Source organism: Rhinatrema bivittatum, chromosome 9, assembly GCF_901001135.1.
Source record: "Rhinatrema bivittatum chromosome 9, aRhiBiv1.1, whole genome shotgun sequence".
NCBI lineage: Eukaryota > Metazoa > Chordata > Amphibia > Gymnophiona > Rhinatrematidae > Rhinatrema > Rhinatrema bivittatum.
In genome coordinates, this window is record NC_042623.1 from 126,666,673 (window position 1) to 126,682,447 (window position 15,775).

A 15,775-nucleotide genomic window follows, 5' to 3' on the forward strand; every position below is an offset into this window, starting at 1 on the left:
TGAAAATTCAAATACACTACATCTATCGGTTCATCTTTATCCAGATGTTTATTAACCCCTTCAAAAAAATGAAGCAAATTTGTGAGGCAAGACTTGCCTAGGGTAAATTCATGCTGACTGTGTTCATTAAACCATGTCTTTCTATATGCTGTGTGATTTTGACCTTTACAATAGTTTCCAATATTTTTCCCGGCTCTGAAGTCAGGCTCACCAGTCTATACCTTCCTGGATGACCCCTGGAGCCTTTTTTAAATATTTTTAAATATTAGGGTCTCATTTCTTCAGGCGTGTTCACTCTATTACAGATCTTAGTGTCATTCACAAAAAAATAAATGTTTCCTTCTAATCCCTCCACAATATCATTCACAAAGATAACAAACAGAACCAATCCCACAACAGATCCTTTAGGAACTCCACTTATCACTTCTTTTTTTGGAATAGGTTCTATTTACCACTACTTGCTGGCATCTGTCAATCAGCCAATTTGCAATCCATTCCACCACCTTGGGACCCACTCTTAGTTTTCTCATTTAATTATGAGACTATGTAGGACCCTAGCAAAAACCTTGCTGAAATACAAGTAAACCACAAATAAAAAAATCAGGTCAGAAAAAAACACTACCTTGTTCAAATGAGTAGTAGTGGCTGGGCTAATAGATAATTATCTTTTATGGCTGTGATACCTGTTTGTTTTCAAAAGGCATGTTTTATGATACCAGCTCATAGAATTTAATACATACACATTTTTAGGTGATCATCTCTCATATGCTGTTCCGCTTTGTGTATTGATATACATTTGGAACATTGCCTTAGTTTCCTTGGTGTTGTGCTAGTATATACTGTTTTTGTGGAGAATACCAAAATCTACAACAGGGTGGATGGAAAGGTGTGGAAAACATGAGGAGGGATCTAGTGAAGCTTGAGGAATGGTCTAGGTCTGGCAGCCAAGATTTAATGCTAAAAAAATGATATAAACTGTTCAAGTCTGTCCAGAGGGTGGCTACTAAAATGGTCAGTGGTCTTCATTCTAAAGCAGATGGAGACAGAGATCTAAACAGGTACACCTTAAAAAAATAGGAGGGATAGGAGAGATATGATACACTTAAATTCCTCCAAGGTTTCCATGCACAGGAAGGGGGGCTTCTTTCAACCAAAGGCAGGCTCTAGAATGAGGGGTCATGAGAAGGCGGCGAAAGGGGATAGACTCAGGAGAAATCTAAGGAAATATTATTTTACAGAGGTTAGTGGATGAACCTAGCAGCCTCCCCATGAAGGTTATGGAGACAAGGAGAGTGCACCCTCTGTTTTAAAAAAAAAAAAAAAAGGGAACCTAGAGCCAGCAAATTTAATGAACTATCAACCTATATCCTCATTGACCTTCTTGGCAAAGGTTATTGAGAAAGTAGTGAATACACAGTTGGATAGGTATCTAGAAAAAAACTCCCTCCTGAATCCCAACCAGTATGGGTTTAGGAGCGAGAACATGGAGCTGTTATCTTTGTCAGATACATTTGAGGGGTTTTGAGCAGGGTCAAAGTTTTCTGTTGGTGCTGCTCTATATATTGGCAGCATTTGATACAGTCAATCATACTTTGCAACTACATCATCTGTCTAAACTCGGTATATCTGGGGTTGTGAAAGACTGGTTTTCCTCATTTCTTTCAAAGAAAAGCTTTCAGGTAATCTTTGGTATGGGAACTTCTAAGTGGTTTGATATTAAAATGGTGGTTCCATAGGGATCTTCCCTCTCTGCTATCCTATTTAATATTTATATTGAACTTTTATGCCAGGTACTGGGAAAATTGGGGGTAGAATATCAGATGTTCACAGACTATATTCAAGTTTGGTTCCCAATTAAGGATTCCCTGAAGGAAGCATTTGAAATGCTGGCATCATATTTGTCAACAAAAAATATGGTTAACTCAAAATCTGTTATCCTTGAACACCAGTAAGACCGAAATTATATTGCTGACAAAAAAGTGTTTAGATGATGCCAGTGTGTCGAAGATGTCATTTGAAGGAACTGATCTTGTACTATCGTTAATTGTATATAACTTGGTAGTCCATCCAGCTGGACTGCGAATTAGCTATGAAAGATCATGTGCATAAACTGGTGAAAATCGGGTACTTCAAGTTGCATATATTACGTCGATTAGAGCCATATTTGGGGTTTGATGATTTTCTGTTAGTTAGGCAAATTATAGTACTAAATAATATTGACTATTGTAATTCACTAGGGTTACCAAAATACATGATTAAATCAGTGCAGTAGTTACAAAATTCCACGGACAGAGTACTGTGTGGAGTGGGGAGGCATGAACATCATATGCCTGTACATAAGGACCTTCAATGGTTGCCAATATCTTTTAGGATCTGTTTTAAAATGTTAGTAATAATACATAAAGTACTCTATACATTGGAAAATGAATGGTTGAAATCCAGATTACAGTGGTATGTGCTGCAAAGGGAACTTCGGTCTGTGAATAAAGGTCTTTTAGTGACTGCCTCAGTGAAGGAAGCTAGTTTGAACATGGTGCGTTAATGAGCGATTACAGTGGCAGGATCAGTACTCTGGAACTAATGAGAGAACATAAGCTATTTAGGAAAACGCTAAAAACATGGCTTTTTAAGGAGGCTTATAATGATATCTAAAGGTAAAGAGACAGGGCTGCAGAGTTAAGCAACAAGGGACTTAGCGGGGAAGGTCAAGAGTGGCTTATTCATGTTGTATGTTTTATATTTTGTATTATTGTATTTTATTTTTAATGAATTTTACAAATAAAACACAAGAATCATCTTGTACCAGAAACAAAAAAGGTATGCCTCAAAATCATTACACAAGAAAAATAAAAGAAAATAAATAAAAGGTGAATATATCACTATTATACATATCTCCAAATAACAGGAAAAAAGGGAGAAATCAAGAGGATAAAGAGCGAAAAATACGAAAAAAGTTAAAAAGCAAGCCTTGAGAGATTACCCAACCACTTAACATCAAGTTTAGCCAAGTTTCCTAGGCATGGGAATCAAGGAACATCCGCAGTTGTGAGGGTTCAAAGAAAATATAATTAGAATTAAGATATTTCACTAAACACTTGCAAGGGTATCAAAGTAAATTTTGCGCTCCCCCTTGATAATACTTCAGATCTCATTGAAAATAATTTGTTCCTGCACGCGAGTTATCCAAATTTTCTGTCCATGGAATAGCTGCAAACAATTACGAAGAAACAACCTGAGCACAGAATTTCTATCTGAAATAAATGCAAAAGAAACCAACAAGGTTCCTCTAAGCACAACTGTAGCCTGAGATAATTCAAGAATATCTGTCAGATTTAAAGAAGGGTCTGGCACTTGGTTTTCAATTGTTCCATTATCATTTTGAGGTAAATAGTAAGCTTTAGAGATAACAGGCATAGCGTCCGTTGGAATCTTAAGAATTTGAGACAAATAGCTCTTGAATAAATCAATGCAGGGAAATCATTTTAATTAGTGGAAAATTGAGAACTCTTATATTCAGGACTCTCAGAGAATTCTCAACGTTCTCCAGCTTTTTAGAGTAACCAAGTCAGACTAAACCAGCTTGTGCTAGACATTCTCAACTGTGGAATTCCGCAATTCCAATTCTTCAAATTTTGCTCCACGGGTAGCAACCAATCTTTCAGTAGCAAGGACACAGGGATTAGTGTAAAGAGTAACAGTGGTTAAAGAAGAAATGGCTGATTCCAAGGATACAAGTGTATTCCAGACAGCGTCCAAGGTTATCACAGCTGGCTTAATCAAAGGTGATCTAGATATCGGACATACCTTGATAGCCTGCTCTTGTAAGGGTGTTAGTACCTTTCTCAGTCCTGGGAAGAGTTGTAGCAGAGACATGACCCACAGAATCATCTGTTCTCAAAGGCTCCAATGAAGGTAAAGTCACAATATTTCTTCTAAGGTCCTCTGATCCAGCTCCTCCCAACGACAGCATTCCATGCCCCCTTCAGGGAGCAATGGCTGAGCTACCTCATCGGCAGCAAAAGCACTATACGGAGGGGAAGGCATTGTCGGCGCACCAGGGTTCAGTGAAACAACTTCGGCCAATGGGGCCAGTGTTCGCTCTACATCGGACTCCGAAGCGGCCCGTGCTTCCAGTGAGATTGGTGATGGAGCCACGAAAAAACTCTCAATCCAGGGCTGTTGTAATTCCATCAAGGGAGAAGAGCAAGTATTCTCCCTTAATTTTGCCTTGCGTTTGGTGTGAGGCATACTGGCGGCAAGAAAATTAAACCAAGAAAGAAAGCACAGAGAGCGCTCTCTCTACGTGCCTCTCAGTTGGCAGCCATCTTGGTTCTCCCTGTATTTTATTTTAAAATTATGTATGTAAAATTTGTAAACCACCTAGATTGATGATAGCTGGTATAGAAAAAAGAGAAGATAAATAAATATATGAATTCAAGAAAGAATGGGATAAGCACAGAGGATCTTTAAGGGACTAGCAGGGATTGTAAAGTTGAATAGTTGGTATGGATGGACAGACTAGATAGGCATATGGTCCAAGTTTAATCTACAAAAAGTACTTCACTTTTTTTTAAATCTTTGCATTTAATATTTCTTGCACATTGGTGTTCTTTTTATATACTTAGATTTTGGCGGTTAAGAAACAATCCCACTGTGTCAACAATTGAACAATCTTTAGAAGCCATACCTCAGTCATGGCATGATCAATGCAATAAGCTACTTTCTACACTTGAGACCAAGTAATTGGATCATCACCTTCTGTGTGTAGCTAAATGAACTTTCGATTAACTTTTCTTAATTTTTTCACAACCAAGTAAATATATATATATTCCTCTAACCTGGGGTCTCACTGAAAAAGCAGTATAAATTATCTTAACAAGCAATTTGTTTTCATTTAGAAATGTTACAAAAAAGGTTTTTTATTTTTGCATATCTAAGCAAACAGTTATACAATTATATTAGTCACTCATTTATCTTCATCAGCAAGACAATGGGAAATAGGCATTAGCCACCTATTCATCAAGTCCAATAGGCAATAATTAGATCTTACTGAGAAGCAATAAGAATAATTCAACACCAAGGTGTTTCTCAGTTTACCTTATTACGTGGCAATCACAATGCTCACACATGCATAATGAAATGAGACTGTAGCACAGGACTGGACAAATCCTACATATTGCCAAGATGTCTACAAATCAGTGCCTGGCACTAGCTAGACCCTGAGAGATCACAAATCTACAGCCTCTTGTAACTAGATTGCACTGAGGTAGAGGACAGGTGTAGAAGAGAGGGGGCAAGAGAAAAAATTGTGGGGGGAAACAAAAACTCTTACCTGAGCTTGTAGCCAGGCTATAAGAGTTTCCCTAATAAGTTGCTGTTGGTTTACAGTAAGCTCTGAATATCTGCAAAAAAAAATAAAAATATATGCTATTGAAATTGTTGGCAACTTCCAAATTAAGATAATAGATCCTCTGTTACAAGTATTTATACAGGACTAGTCCTATGGCACAGAAGGCAACATGCATAGGCCTGAGTAGGAAGGGCAGGTGTCTTGTGTCCCATGGTGACCGCTGCTATTCCCAGTGCTGAAAAGTGCACCTCCAAAGCAGTGCCCTTTCAGTTCTGGAGCCAGCAAGTATCATTAGTGATGCCTAGGCAGCCCACCTGAGGCAGCAGGAACCACCTTCAGTAAACTGTTTTGCAATAATAATGGAAAACATTTGACATCTTTATTTTTTCTGCTTATAGTCATAAACCATTATCTATCACATGATTTTTCAACTAACAAGAGTTCAAAGCACATTACAAGTTGCATACATTTCAAGATGCATATGTTTAAAAAACACATTGGAAGCAACATCTGAAAAACAAGTGAATATCTATATCAACGTGCATAAATTGCTCTAACACAGTGCTTCTCAACCAGTTTGCTGCTCGCTCCACCCCCACACAACCCACTACTCCCACTACAAAAAAATCACTGCAACGAACTTGCGCTCTTCTTTCAAAACAAAGTCTCTTCTCTTACAGCACGCTTCTCGTCTAACCCATACACTGTGACCCCTACCTTCCTCAAGCTCTCCGCCACCCTCTCCTCCTTTGACTCATCCTCGTCCCTTGAAATTGAAAACATATTAAAAAAAATGAGACCCTCCTCCCATCCCTCTGAAACCATCCCTACCAAACTCCTCCTAGCTATTCCCGAAACCTTTGCCAAACCTCTCTCTACTATCTGCAACTGTTCCTTAGAACAAGGCACAGTCCCCAATTTTCTAAAGCAGGCTGTGGTGAAACCCATCCTTAAAAAATCTAGCCTTGACCCTGCTGTTTTAGCCAATTTCAGACCTATTTCCAACCTCCCATTCCTATCTAAAATCCTGGAAAAGCTAGTCAACTCTCATCTCTCTGATTACCTACAACACAACATTCTTCCCTCCACACAATACGGCTTTCGCAAAAACCTCAGCACTGAAAAATTGCTTCTATCCCTATCCGACACCATTATCAGAGGATTTGACTCTGGAAATTCATTTCTTCTCGCCATGTTAGACATTTCCGCTGCATTTGATACTGTTAACCATTTCACACTACTCCACATTCTTAGTAACATCGGAATCTCCGGCACCGCCCTCTCCTGGATTAAATCATACTTACAAGACCGTCACTACACAGTTTCCACTGGCATTAATGAATCTGACCCAATAAGCCTTGACCGAGGTGTCCCTCAAGGCTCCTCTCTTTCCTCCACTCTTTTTAACATTTACATGCTCCCCCTGACCACCCTCCTCACCAAGCTTGGCGTAAAACACTTTATCTACGCAGACGATGTTCAAATTCTTTTCCCCTTCACTGACTCCCTCCAAACCGCTCTTCATAACTGGGAATCATGCTTGACTGCTATCAACCAGCTTCTCACTGACATGCACCTTGCTCTGAATCCACAAAAAACTGAACTCCTGGTCATCTCCAACAAACATCCCCCTCCCGCCATCCCCCTTGGATTCTCCACCATGTCTTTCCCCTCCCACACCCGTAACCTTGGTATCCATATTGACAACCAGCTCTCTCTCAAACCCTTCATTAAATCTATTCTAAGTGATTGCTACTTCAAACTCCAAACAATCAAGAAACTCAGACCTCTCCTATACTTCTCTGATTTCCGCACAGTACTACAGTCTATTATATTTTCCAAAATAGACTACTGCAACTCACTCCTCCTTGGCCTCCCTGCCACACACACCAGACCACTACAACTCTTGCAAAATGCCGCAGCACGCATCCTTACTAATACCAGAAAACATGACCACATTACCCCGACACTCATCGAACTCCACTGGCTGCCAATACAATCCCGCATCCTTTTCAAAGCCCTTTCCCTTATACATAAAAGCATCAACAATGAGAACACTGACTGGATAAACCCCCCTCTACTTCCTCGTAACTCCACCAGACCAACTCGTCTTGCTCTCCAAGGAACTCTCCGCACCCCCTCTATCAAATCCACCAAACTTATTACCACAATGAATAGAGCGTTCTCACTGGCCGGCCCCACCCTATGGAACTCCATGCCCCCAGATCTACGCACAGAGTCTTCCACTCCCAAATTTAAAAAAAAGCTAAAAATCTGGCTGTTCCTACAGGCCTACCCTTCATGCGACCTCCACCAGTCTGACAACCACCAGTCTGACAACCACCAGTCTGACAACCCACAGAGCTGCAGTTAGTACCACTGCTCTGAACTATTGCAGCTAACACCACTGCTCTGAACTTCCTTTTACAACTCCCCACCTCCTCACCTTGTGTCAACAATTATTTAGACTCCTTATGCTGTCCCCCCCTCTCCCCCTGCTATAACTCTCCCTGAAACCCTACCCATTTAAGAGTTTGCTTGACCCCTAACTCCCCAATCACGCTATGGTCTGCTTTCCCTGTAACACCATTACGCCTGTAATACGCTCTTGCCTTCCCTGCTACTCAATCACACTATGGACTATGGACTGTTTCTATGGACTGTTTCTCTAACCAAATTATGGTCTATATACCATCAAATTCTGTAAATAGTTTCTCAGTTACACAGTTTATCTTGTTATTGTAAGTTACTGTACATTTTGTTCCTGTTCTATGTAAGGGCATTCCCAACTAGTTATAAGTTATATGTAAACCGATACGATGTGCAAACGGTTGTCGGTATATAAAATTCTCTAAATAAATAAAAAGTTATTTTACCCCCTGTTTAATGTAAAGCATTATGTACATGCTTCTTTCTGTTATACTGTAAACTGAAGTGATACGTAATTTTTACATGAATATCGGTATATAAAAATGCTAAATAAATAAATGTGCTCTGTGAAAGCCTTTTTTTGTGATGCAGAGCTGGACAGCCCCAGCTTGATCCTTCCCCTGGCCTATGCACTGGTTCTTAACAGTGTGCCAAATCTCCTGCTTGCTGCTCCAGCCCTTCCCATATGTCCCATCCACCCCCAGTAGCAACCAAGTACCACTGTGGAGGTCAGGAAAGGAGGAGCTGGAGCAGGGAGCCTACACAGCAGCAGTTAAAGGCAGAGAAGAGTTTTTGCTCCCTGCTTCAGCCCCTCTTTCCCCATTCACTGTGTGCTTGGTCTATTCAAATTCACATATTTCCCTACAGAGGGGAGTAGCTGAAGTAGAATTGCCCATGTTCTTAGATGCCTGTTCCATATGGATCTGAGACAGCTAGACTGCAAAGGGTAGGAGGCAGTCACCCCATCAGGTGATATAGATTTGAGGAAGGAAGGGGGTGAATGCTTGGGGGAAGGGGCACAGGATGTTGATATGGTATTAGGTATTGCTACTCGTGCTGGCTGGGAGTCAGGAGAGGATAGGGAGGACAAGCCAAGCCATATTATGTGCAAAGTGGTATAAAGAATATCAGGGGGGATCATGGGGAGTGCAGAAAGAGAGAGGACTGAGAATTTTTGAGGCAGAGATGGAGAAGAAGGGATCTGGAATAAGAGACAAGTGGAGAGAGAGGAAAATTAGACCCAAGATGGACAAAGATAGAGGATGTATGAAAGAGCTGGGGAAGGGGTGGGCAAGAATCCTAGGAAATGAAAAACAGGAAGAGGAGAGAAGGAAGAGAAAAGGAAAGAGAAAAAAGAAGAAGTCAAAGGGAAGAGATCAGAAAAACTGAAGGAAGAGTGGACAATATAAAGAAGGGAAAAAAAAAAACATAAGAACTTAAGATTTGCCGTACTGGGTCAGACCAAAGGTCCATCAAGTCCAGTATCCTGTTTCCAACAGTGGACAATCACAAATACCTGGCAGGATCCCAAAAGGTCGATAATTCCATGTTGCTTATTCCATGGTTAAGCAATGGATGTCTCCAAATCCACCTTAATAATGGTTTATGGACTTTTCTTCCCAACTGAAAAGCAGGTTGTTAAAACAAGCAAAAACCACACTTTGAAATGTCTGTATGCCAATGCCAGAAGTCTAAGAAGTAAGATGGGAGGAGTTAAGAGTGTTTAGCAGCAAATGATGAGATTGACATAATTGGCATCACAGAGACTTGGTGGAAGGAGGATAAACAAATGGGACAGTGCTATATTTTTTTATTTTTTTATTTGTATTTTTCTATACCGGCATTCACGGAGTTCGTATCATGTCGGTTTACATAAAACAAGGGGTGAGAAATACATTATAACGTAAATAACTAACAACATAAGAGTATACATTAAAAAGTAAAACAAGTGCATGGAAGAAAAAGTTACAATAAAACGGGGGTCATTCTAACTGGGATTAGAGTTAGAGGAAAGATAAAAAGTTTAACAAGAAGTATATATCAGGGTACAAATTATATCGCAATGATAGGGAGGATCAACTTGGTGGGGGTGTGGCACTTTATGTCCGGGAGGGTATGGAGTCCAACAGGATAAAGATCATACAAGAGAGTAAATGCTCAGTAGAATCTATATGGGTAGAAATCCCATGTGTGTTGGGTAAGAGTATAGTGATAGGAGTATACTACCGTCCACCTGGAAAAAATGGTCAGACACATGATGAAACGCTAAGAGAAATCAGGGAAGCAAACCAATTTGGCAGTGCAATAATAATGGGAGATTTCAATTACCCCAATATTGACTGGGTAAATGTAACATCAGGACTTGCTAGAGACATAAAGTTCCTGGATGTAATAAATGACTGCTTCATGGAGCAATTGGTTCAGGAACCTACAAGAGAGGGAGCTATTTTAGATTTAATTCTTAGTGGAACGCAAGATTTGGTGAAAGAAGTAACGGTGGTGGGGCCACTTGGCAACAGTGATCATAACATGATCAAATTTAAACTAATAACTGGAAGGGGGACAATAAGTAAATCTGCAGCTCTAACACTAAATTTTAAAAAGGGAAACTTTGATAAAATGAGGAAAATAGTTAGAAAAAAAACTGAAAGGTGCAGCTGCAAAGGTTAAAAGTGTTCAACAAGCTTGGACATTGTTTAAAAATACAATCCTAGAGGCGGTCCATATGTATTCCGCGCATTAAGAAAGGTGGAAGGAAGGCAAAACGATTACCGTCATGGTTAAAAGGTGAGGTGAAAGAGGCTATTTTAGCCAAAAAAACATCCTTCAAAAATTGGAAGAAGGATCCATCTGAAGAAAATAGGATAAAACATAAGCATTGTCAAGGTAAGTGTAAAACATTGATAAGACAGGCGAAGAGAGAATTTGAAATGAAGTTAGCCATAGAGGCAAAAACTCATAATAAAAACTTTTTTAAATATATCCAAAGCAAGAAACCTATGAGGGAGTCGGTTGGACCATTAGATGACAGAGGGGTTAAAGGGGCTCTTAGGGAAGATAAGGCCATTGCAGAAAGACTAAATGAATTCTTTGCCTCCGTGTTTACTAATGAGGATGTTGGGGAGATACCAGTTCCGGAGATGGTTTTCAGGGGTGATGACTCAGACGAACTGAACGAAATCACTGTGAACCTGGAAGATGTAGTAGGCCAGATTGACAAACTAAAGAGTAGCAAATCACCTGGACAGATGGTATGCATCCTAGGGTTCTGAAGGAACTCAAAAATGAAATTTCTGATCTATTAGTTAAAATTTGTAACCTATCATTAAAATCATCCATTGTACCTGAAGACTGGAGGGTGGCCAATGTAACCCCAATATTTAAAAAAGGCTCCAGGGGCGATCCGGGTAATTATAGACCAGTGAGCCTGACTTCAGTGCCGGGAAAAATAGTGGAAACTATTCTCAAGATCAAAATTGTAGAGCATATAGAAAGACATGATTTAATGGGACACAGTCAACATGGATTTATCCAAGGGAAGTCTTGCCTAACAAATCTGCTTCATTTTTTTGAAGGGGTTAATAAACATGTGGATAAAGGTGAACTGGTAGATGTAGTGTATTTGGATTTTCAGAAGGCGTTTGACAAAGTCCCTCATGAGAGGCTTCTATGAAAATTAAAAAGTCATGGGATAGGAGGCGATGTCCTTTCGTGGATTACAAACTGGTTAAAAGACAGGAAACAGAGAGTAGGATTAAATGGTCAATATTCTCAGTGGAAAAGGGTAAACAGTGGAGTACCTCAGGGATCTGTATTGGGACCGGTGCTTTTCAATATATATATATATATATGATCTGGAAAGGAATATGACTAGTGAGGTTATCAAATTTGCGGATGATACAAAATTATTCAGAGTAGTTAAATCACAGGCAGACTGTGATACATTACAGGAGGACCTTGCAAGACTGGAAGATTGGGCATCCAAATGGCAGATGAAATTTAATGTGGACAAGTGCAAGGTGTTGCACATAGGGAAAAATAACCCTTGCTGTAGTTACACGATGTTAGGTTCCATATTAGGAGCTACCACCCAGGAAAAAGATCTAGGCATCATAGTGGATAATACTTTAAAATCGTCGGCTCAGTGTGCTGCAGCAGTCAAAAAAGCAAACAGAATGTTAGGAATTATTAGGAAGGGAATGGTTAATAGAACGGAAAATGTCATAATGCCTCTGTATCGCTCCATGGTGAGACCGCACCTTGAATACTGTGTACAATTCTGGTCACTGCATCTTAAAAAAGATATAGTTGCGATGGAGAAGGTACAGAGAAGGGCAACCAAAATGATAAAGGGGATGGAACAGCTCCCCTATGAGGAAAGGCTGAAGAGATTAGGGCTGTTCAGCTTGGAGAAGAGACGGCTGAGGGGGGATATGATAGAGGTCTTTAAGATCATGAGAGGTCTTGAACGAGTAGATGTGACTCGGTTATTTACACTTTCGAATAATAGAAGGGACTAGGGGGCATTCCATGAAGTTAGCAAGTAACACATTTAAGACTAATCGGAGAAAATTCTTTTTCACTCAACGCACAATAAAGCTCTGGAATTTGTTGCCAGAGAAGGTAGTTAGTGCAGTTAGTGTAGCTGGGTTTAAAAAAGGTTTGGATAACTTCTTGGAGGAGAAGTCCATTAATGGCTATTAATCAATTATACTTAGGGATTAGCCACTGCTATTAATTGCATCAGTCGCATGGGTTCTTCTTAGTGTTTGGGTAATTGCCAGGTTCTTGTGGCCTGGTTTTTGGCCTCTGTTGGAAACAGGATGTTGGGCTTGATGGACCCTTGGTCTGTCCCAGCATGGCAATTTCTTATGTTCTTATGAGCTTGTCCAAACCTATTTTAAACCCAGCTACACTAAAGGCTTTCATCAAATCCTCTGGCAATGAATTCAAGAGTTTAATTATGGATGGAGAAAAAAAATATTTCTATTTGTCTTAAAAAAATCACCTAGTAACTTCAATGAATGTCCCCTAGTCTTTAACTGTTCCACTCTGCTCATTTTATAGGCACAGAGAATGAGAAAAAGACAGACAGAAAAGCAAGCCAGAGACACACCAAAGACTGGAAGCTTACTTCCTGATAGAGAATATTAACAAGAGTGTAAAATATCTTGGGATACAGCTCAAAGTCTTTGATCTGGACATACTGTATCTCTCACACAGAATTCCTATTATGGTGAAAGATAGATTTCATTTGTTAATTTGACTTTGCTGCATTATGAATTGTTTTGTATGAAGCATATACCTAACTAGTAGAGAGGCTTTTTTTTTGTACAGGGTCCAAAATATTTTAAGGATATCTTTCAAACCATGTGCAGAAGTAAAAATACTCGTGGATAGTTTTTACCTGCAGACAGCAAAATTACTTACCTGTAACATGTGTTCTCTATGAACAGTAGGACAACCCATCCACACGAGCATGTAACGTCACTGTATGGCGCCAACATGGAATATGCTCTCTCAGAGATCAGAAAGATCTAGAAGTCTGAGCAAGCATGAGCACTCCCATGCAGCTGTCATTGTATAATCTCCTCAATAACTTTTCTAGCTAAGCTTCAATTCCAGGGGAGAAAAGTGGGAATGTGTGGCTGGTTCGGTCTTATTGTCCACAGAGATACCTGTTACAGTAAACAACTTTTCTTTTCCCCATGGATAAGCAGGACAGCCATGAAAATATTTTAATTTTTGCTGGATACAGAGTAATTGCAACTTGGTTTAAAAAAAAAAAAAAGGAAAGACTTAAAGCTCTTAAACTTAAACTACTTGGCCAAAACTATCCTCTTCTGGACAGCAGTTTATAGAGGACCAAATGGTCATTTTCAAAATATCGAATTGAAGCAGAACAGAGCAATAGGAAATGCAGTCAAAGCCATATTGTGGAAGGGATAGAAGGTAAAAGAAAATTGGTTCTTACCTAATAATTTTCGTTCCTGTAGTACCACGGATCAGTCCAGACCATGGGTTATGCCTCCCTTCCAGCACGTGGAAACAGAGAAAAACTTGAAAGGCATCCTCACTTAACCTAGTGTACCTCCTGCATCCCTTCAGTATATAGAGCAGGGGTCGGGAACCCATGGCTCGCGAGCCAGATATGGCTCTTTTGAGGGCTGCATCTGGCTCGCAGACAAGTGTCGCCACACTTCGCGGTTCCCCGCTGACCCAGCTGCTCCCCGGTCCTCCGCCGCCCGGGCTTAAAATGCTGTCAGCCCGGGCGGAACGCGGCGGGACAGCTGGAGTCAGCGGCACCGGCGTGCTCTCTTCTCCTCCTCCCCCCCCCCGCAGCCCGGAAGAGGAAGTGGTGGGCATCGGGTGCCTGCGCGGAAGAAGAGACCACGCTAGTGTGGTCTCTTCTTCCCGCGCAGGCACCCGATGCTCTCCACTTCCTCTTCCGGGCCGCGGGGGGGGGGGGAGGAGGAGGAGAGAGCACGCCGGCAGCGGCACGACTGGAGTCAGCCGGGTGCCAGCGCTGGAGTCATCGGGTGCCTGCGCGGGAGTCTTCCCGCGCAGGCACCCGATGCTCACCACTTCCTCTTCCGGGCCGCGGGAAGAAGAGAGCACGCCGGTGCTGAGCGGCACCGGCGTGCTCTCTTCTTCCCGCGGCCCGGAAGAGGAAGTGGTGAGCATCGGGTGCCTGCGCGGGAAGAAGAGGCCACGCTTGTGGGAAGAAGACTGCAGCGCGGCTTGGAGGAAAATGAAGAGTTTCAACCGCGGCCGATGGGACTCCGCCTCCGCGAGGGCTGAAAATGAAGGTTAGTGTTGGGAGGAGGCTGCTGCTGCCGTGAGTTCCTGGGGTGGGGGTGGGGGAGAGAGAGAGTGAATGAGCGAGCAAGCGTGTGTGTTTGAGATCCTGTGTGTGTGAGTGAGATTGCATGTATGTGAATGATTGAGAGCCTGTGTATGTGAAAGAGAGTATGTCTGTGATTGAGAGCCTGCCTGTGAGAGAGAGAGCATGAATGTAAGTTTACCATTGGGAACCTGTATGTGTAAGTTTGTGATTGAAAACCTGTTTGTGTGAAAGAGTATGTGTGTATGATTGAGATCCTTTGTGTGTGAGAGAAATCATGTGTATGTATGATTAAGATCCTGTGTGTATAAGTAAGAGAGAGATCATGTGTGTCTGTGTCTGATTGACAGCTGGTTTAGGTGATGGAGCATGTGAGTATGTGATTGAGAGCCTGTGTTTAAATGAGAGAGAGAGACCATGTGTGTCTGTGTGTGATTGAGAGCTGATTTAGGTGAGGGAGCATGTGAGTATGTGATTGAGAGCCTGTGTGTAAATGAGAGAAAGAGAGGACATGTTTGTAAGCATGTGAATGAGAGTCTGTGTGTGAGAGAAAAAGACAGCATGTATTTATGTGATTGAAAGCCTGTGTGTGTGTGTAAGCGTGAAAAGATAGACAGCATGTGTGTAAATGTGTAATTAAGAGCCTATATAAGTGAGTGAGAAAAAACATGTGTATATGTGAGTACTGAGAGCATGTGTGTATAGGTGTGTCATTGAGAGCCAGTGTGAGAGAGAGCGCTGGTATGTGACTGAGAGAGGAGAAAGTTCCAAGCAAACCACCCCACCTCCTGCTAATTCAGAACAATCTCAGGACACCTGGATATCAAACGTTCCCAGGTATGCAGAGCAAAAAAATTTTTGTATCCTTATTATTTTTCATTACTGGATCTTTGTGTCTGCTATTTTGAAATATTTTGTTGGTATCTGGAAATGTTTTATATGAGTTTTAATTATTGGATATTCCTCTCATCAGCTGTTTCGAAATATGTTCTTTTTGTTAGTACAGTTTTACTGCTGATGATTTTATATTTCTTGATTTGTTTTATAAGGATGGGTGATGTTTCTTTTTTCCTTTGTTACACTGCATACAGAGACTCTGGCTTGTTGCAGTTTCCAATTCAGTTTTTTCTGCATGCTTCTTGTTATGCGTT

General features: G+C 41.0%; 1 protein-coding gene across 5 annotated transcripts in view; it reads right to left on the reverse strand.

Annotated features, from left to right (window-relative positions):
- XPOT (exportin for tRNA) overlaps positions 1-15,775 on the reverse strand; it is a 296,178-nt gene that overhangs the window by 218,406 nt on the left and 61,997 nt on the right. For all 5 annotated transcript variants that reach the window (XM_029615696.1, XM_029615695.1, XM_029615692.1 and 2 more), the window contains one exon: positions 5,333-5,402. In XM_029615696.1, coding sequence (XP_029471556.1) covers positions 5,333-5,402 — 70 coding nt within the window. The remainder of the gene's footprint in view (positions 1-5,332; positions 5,403-15,775) is intronic.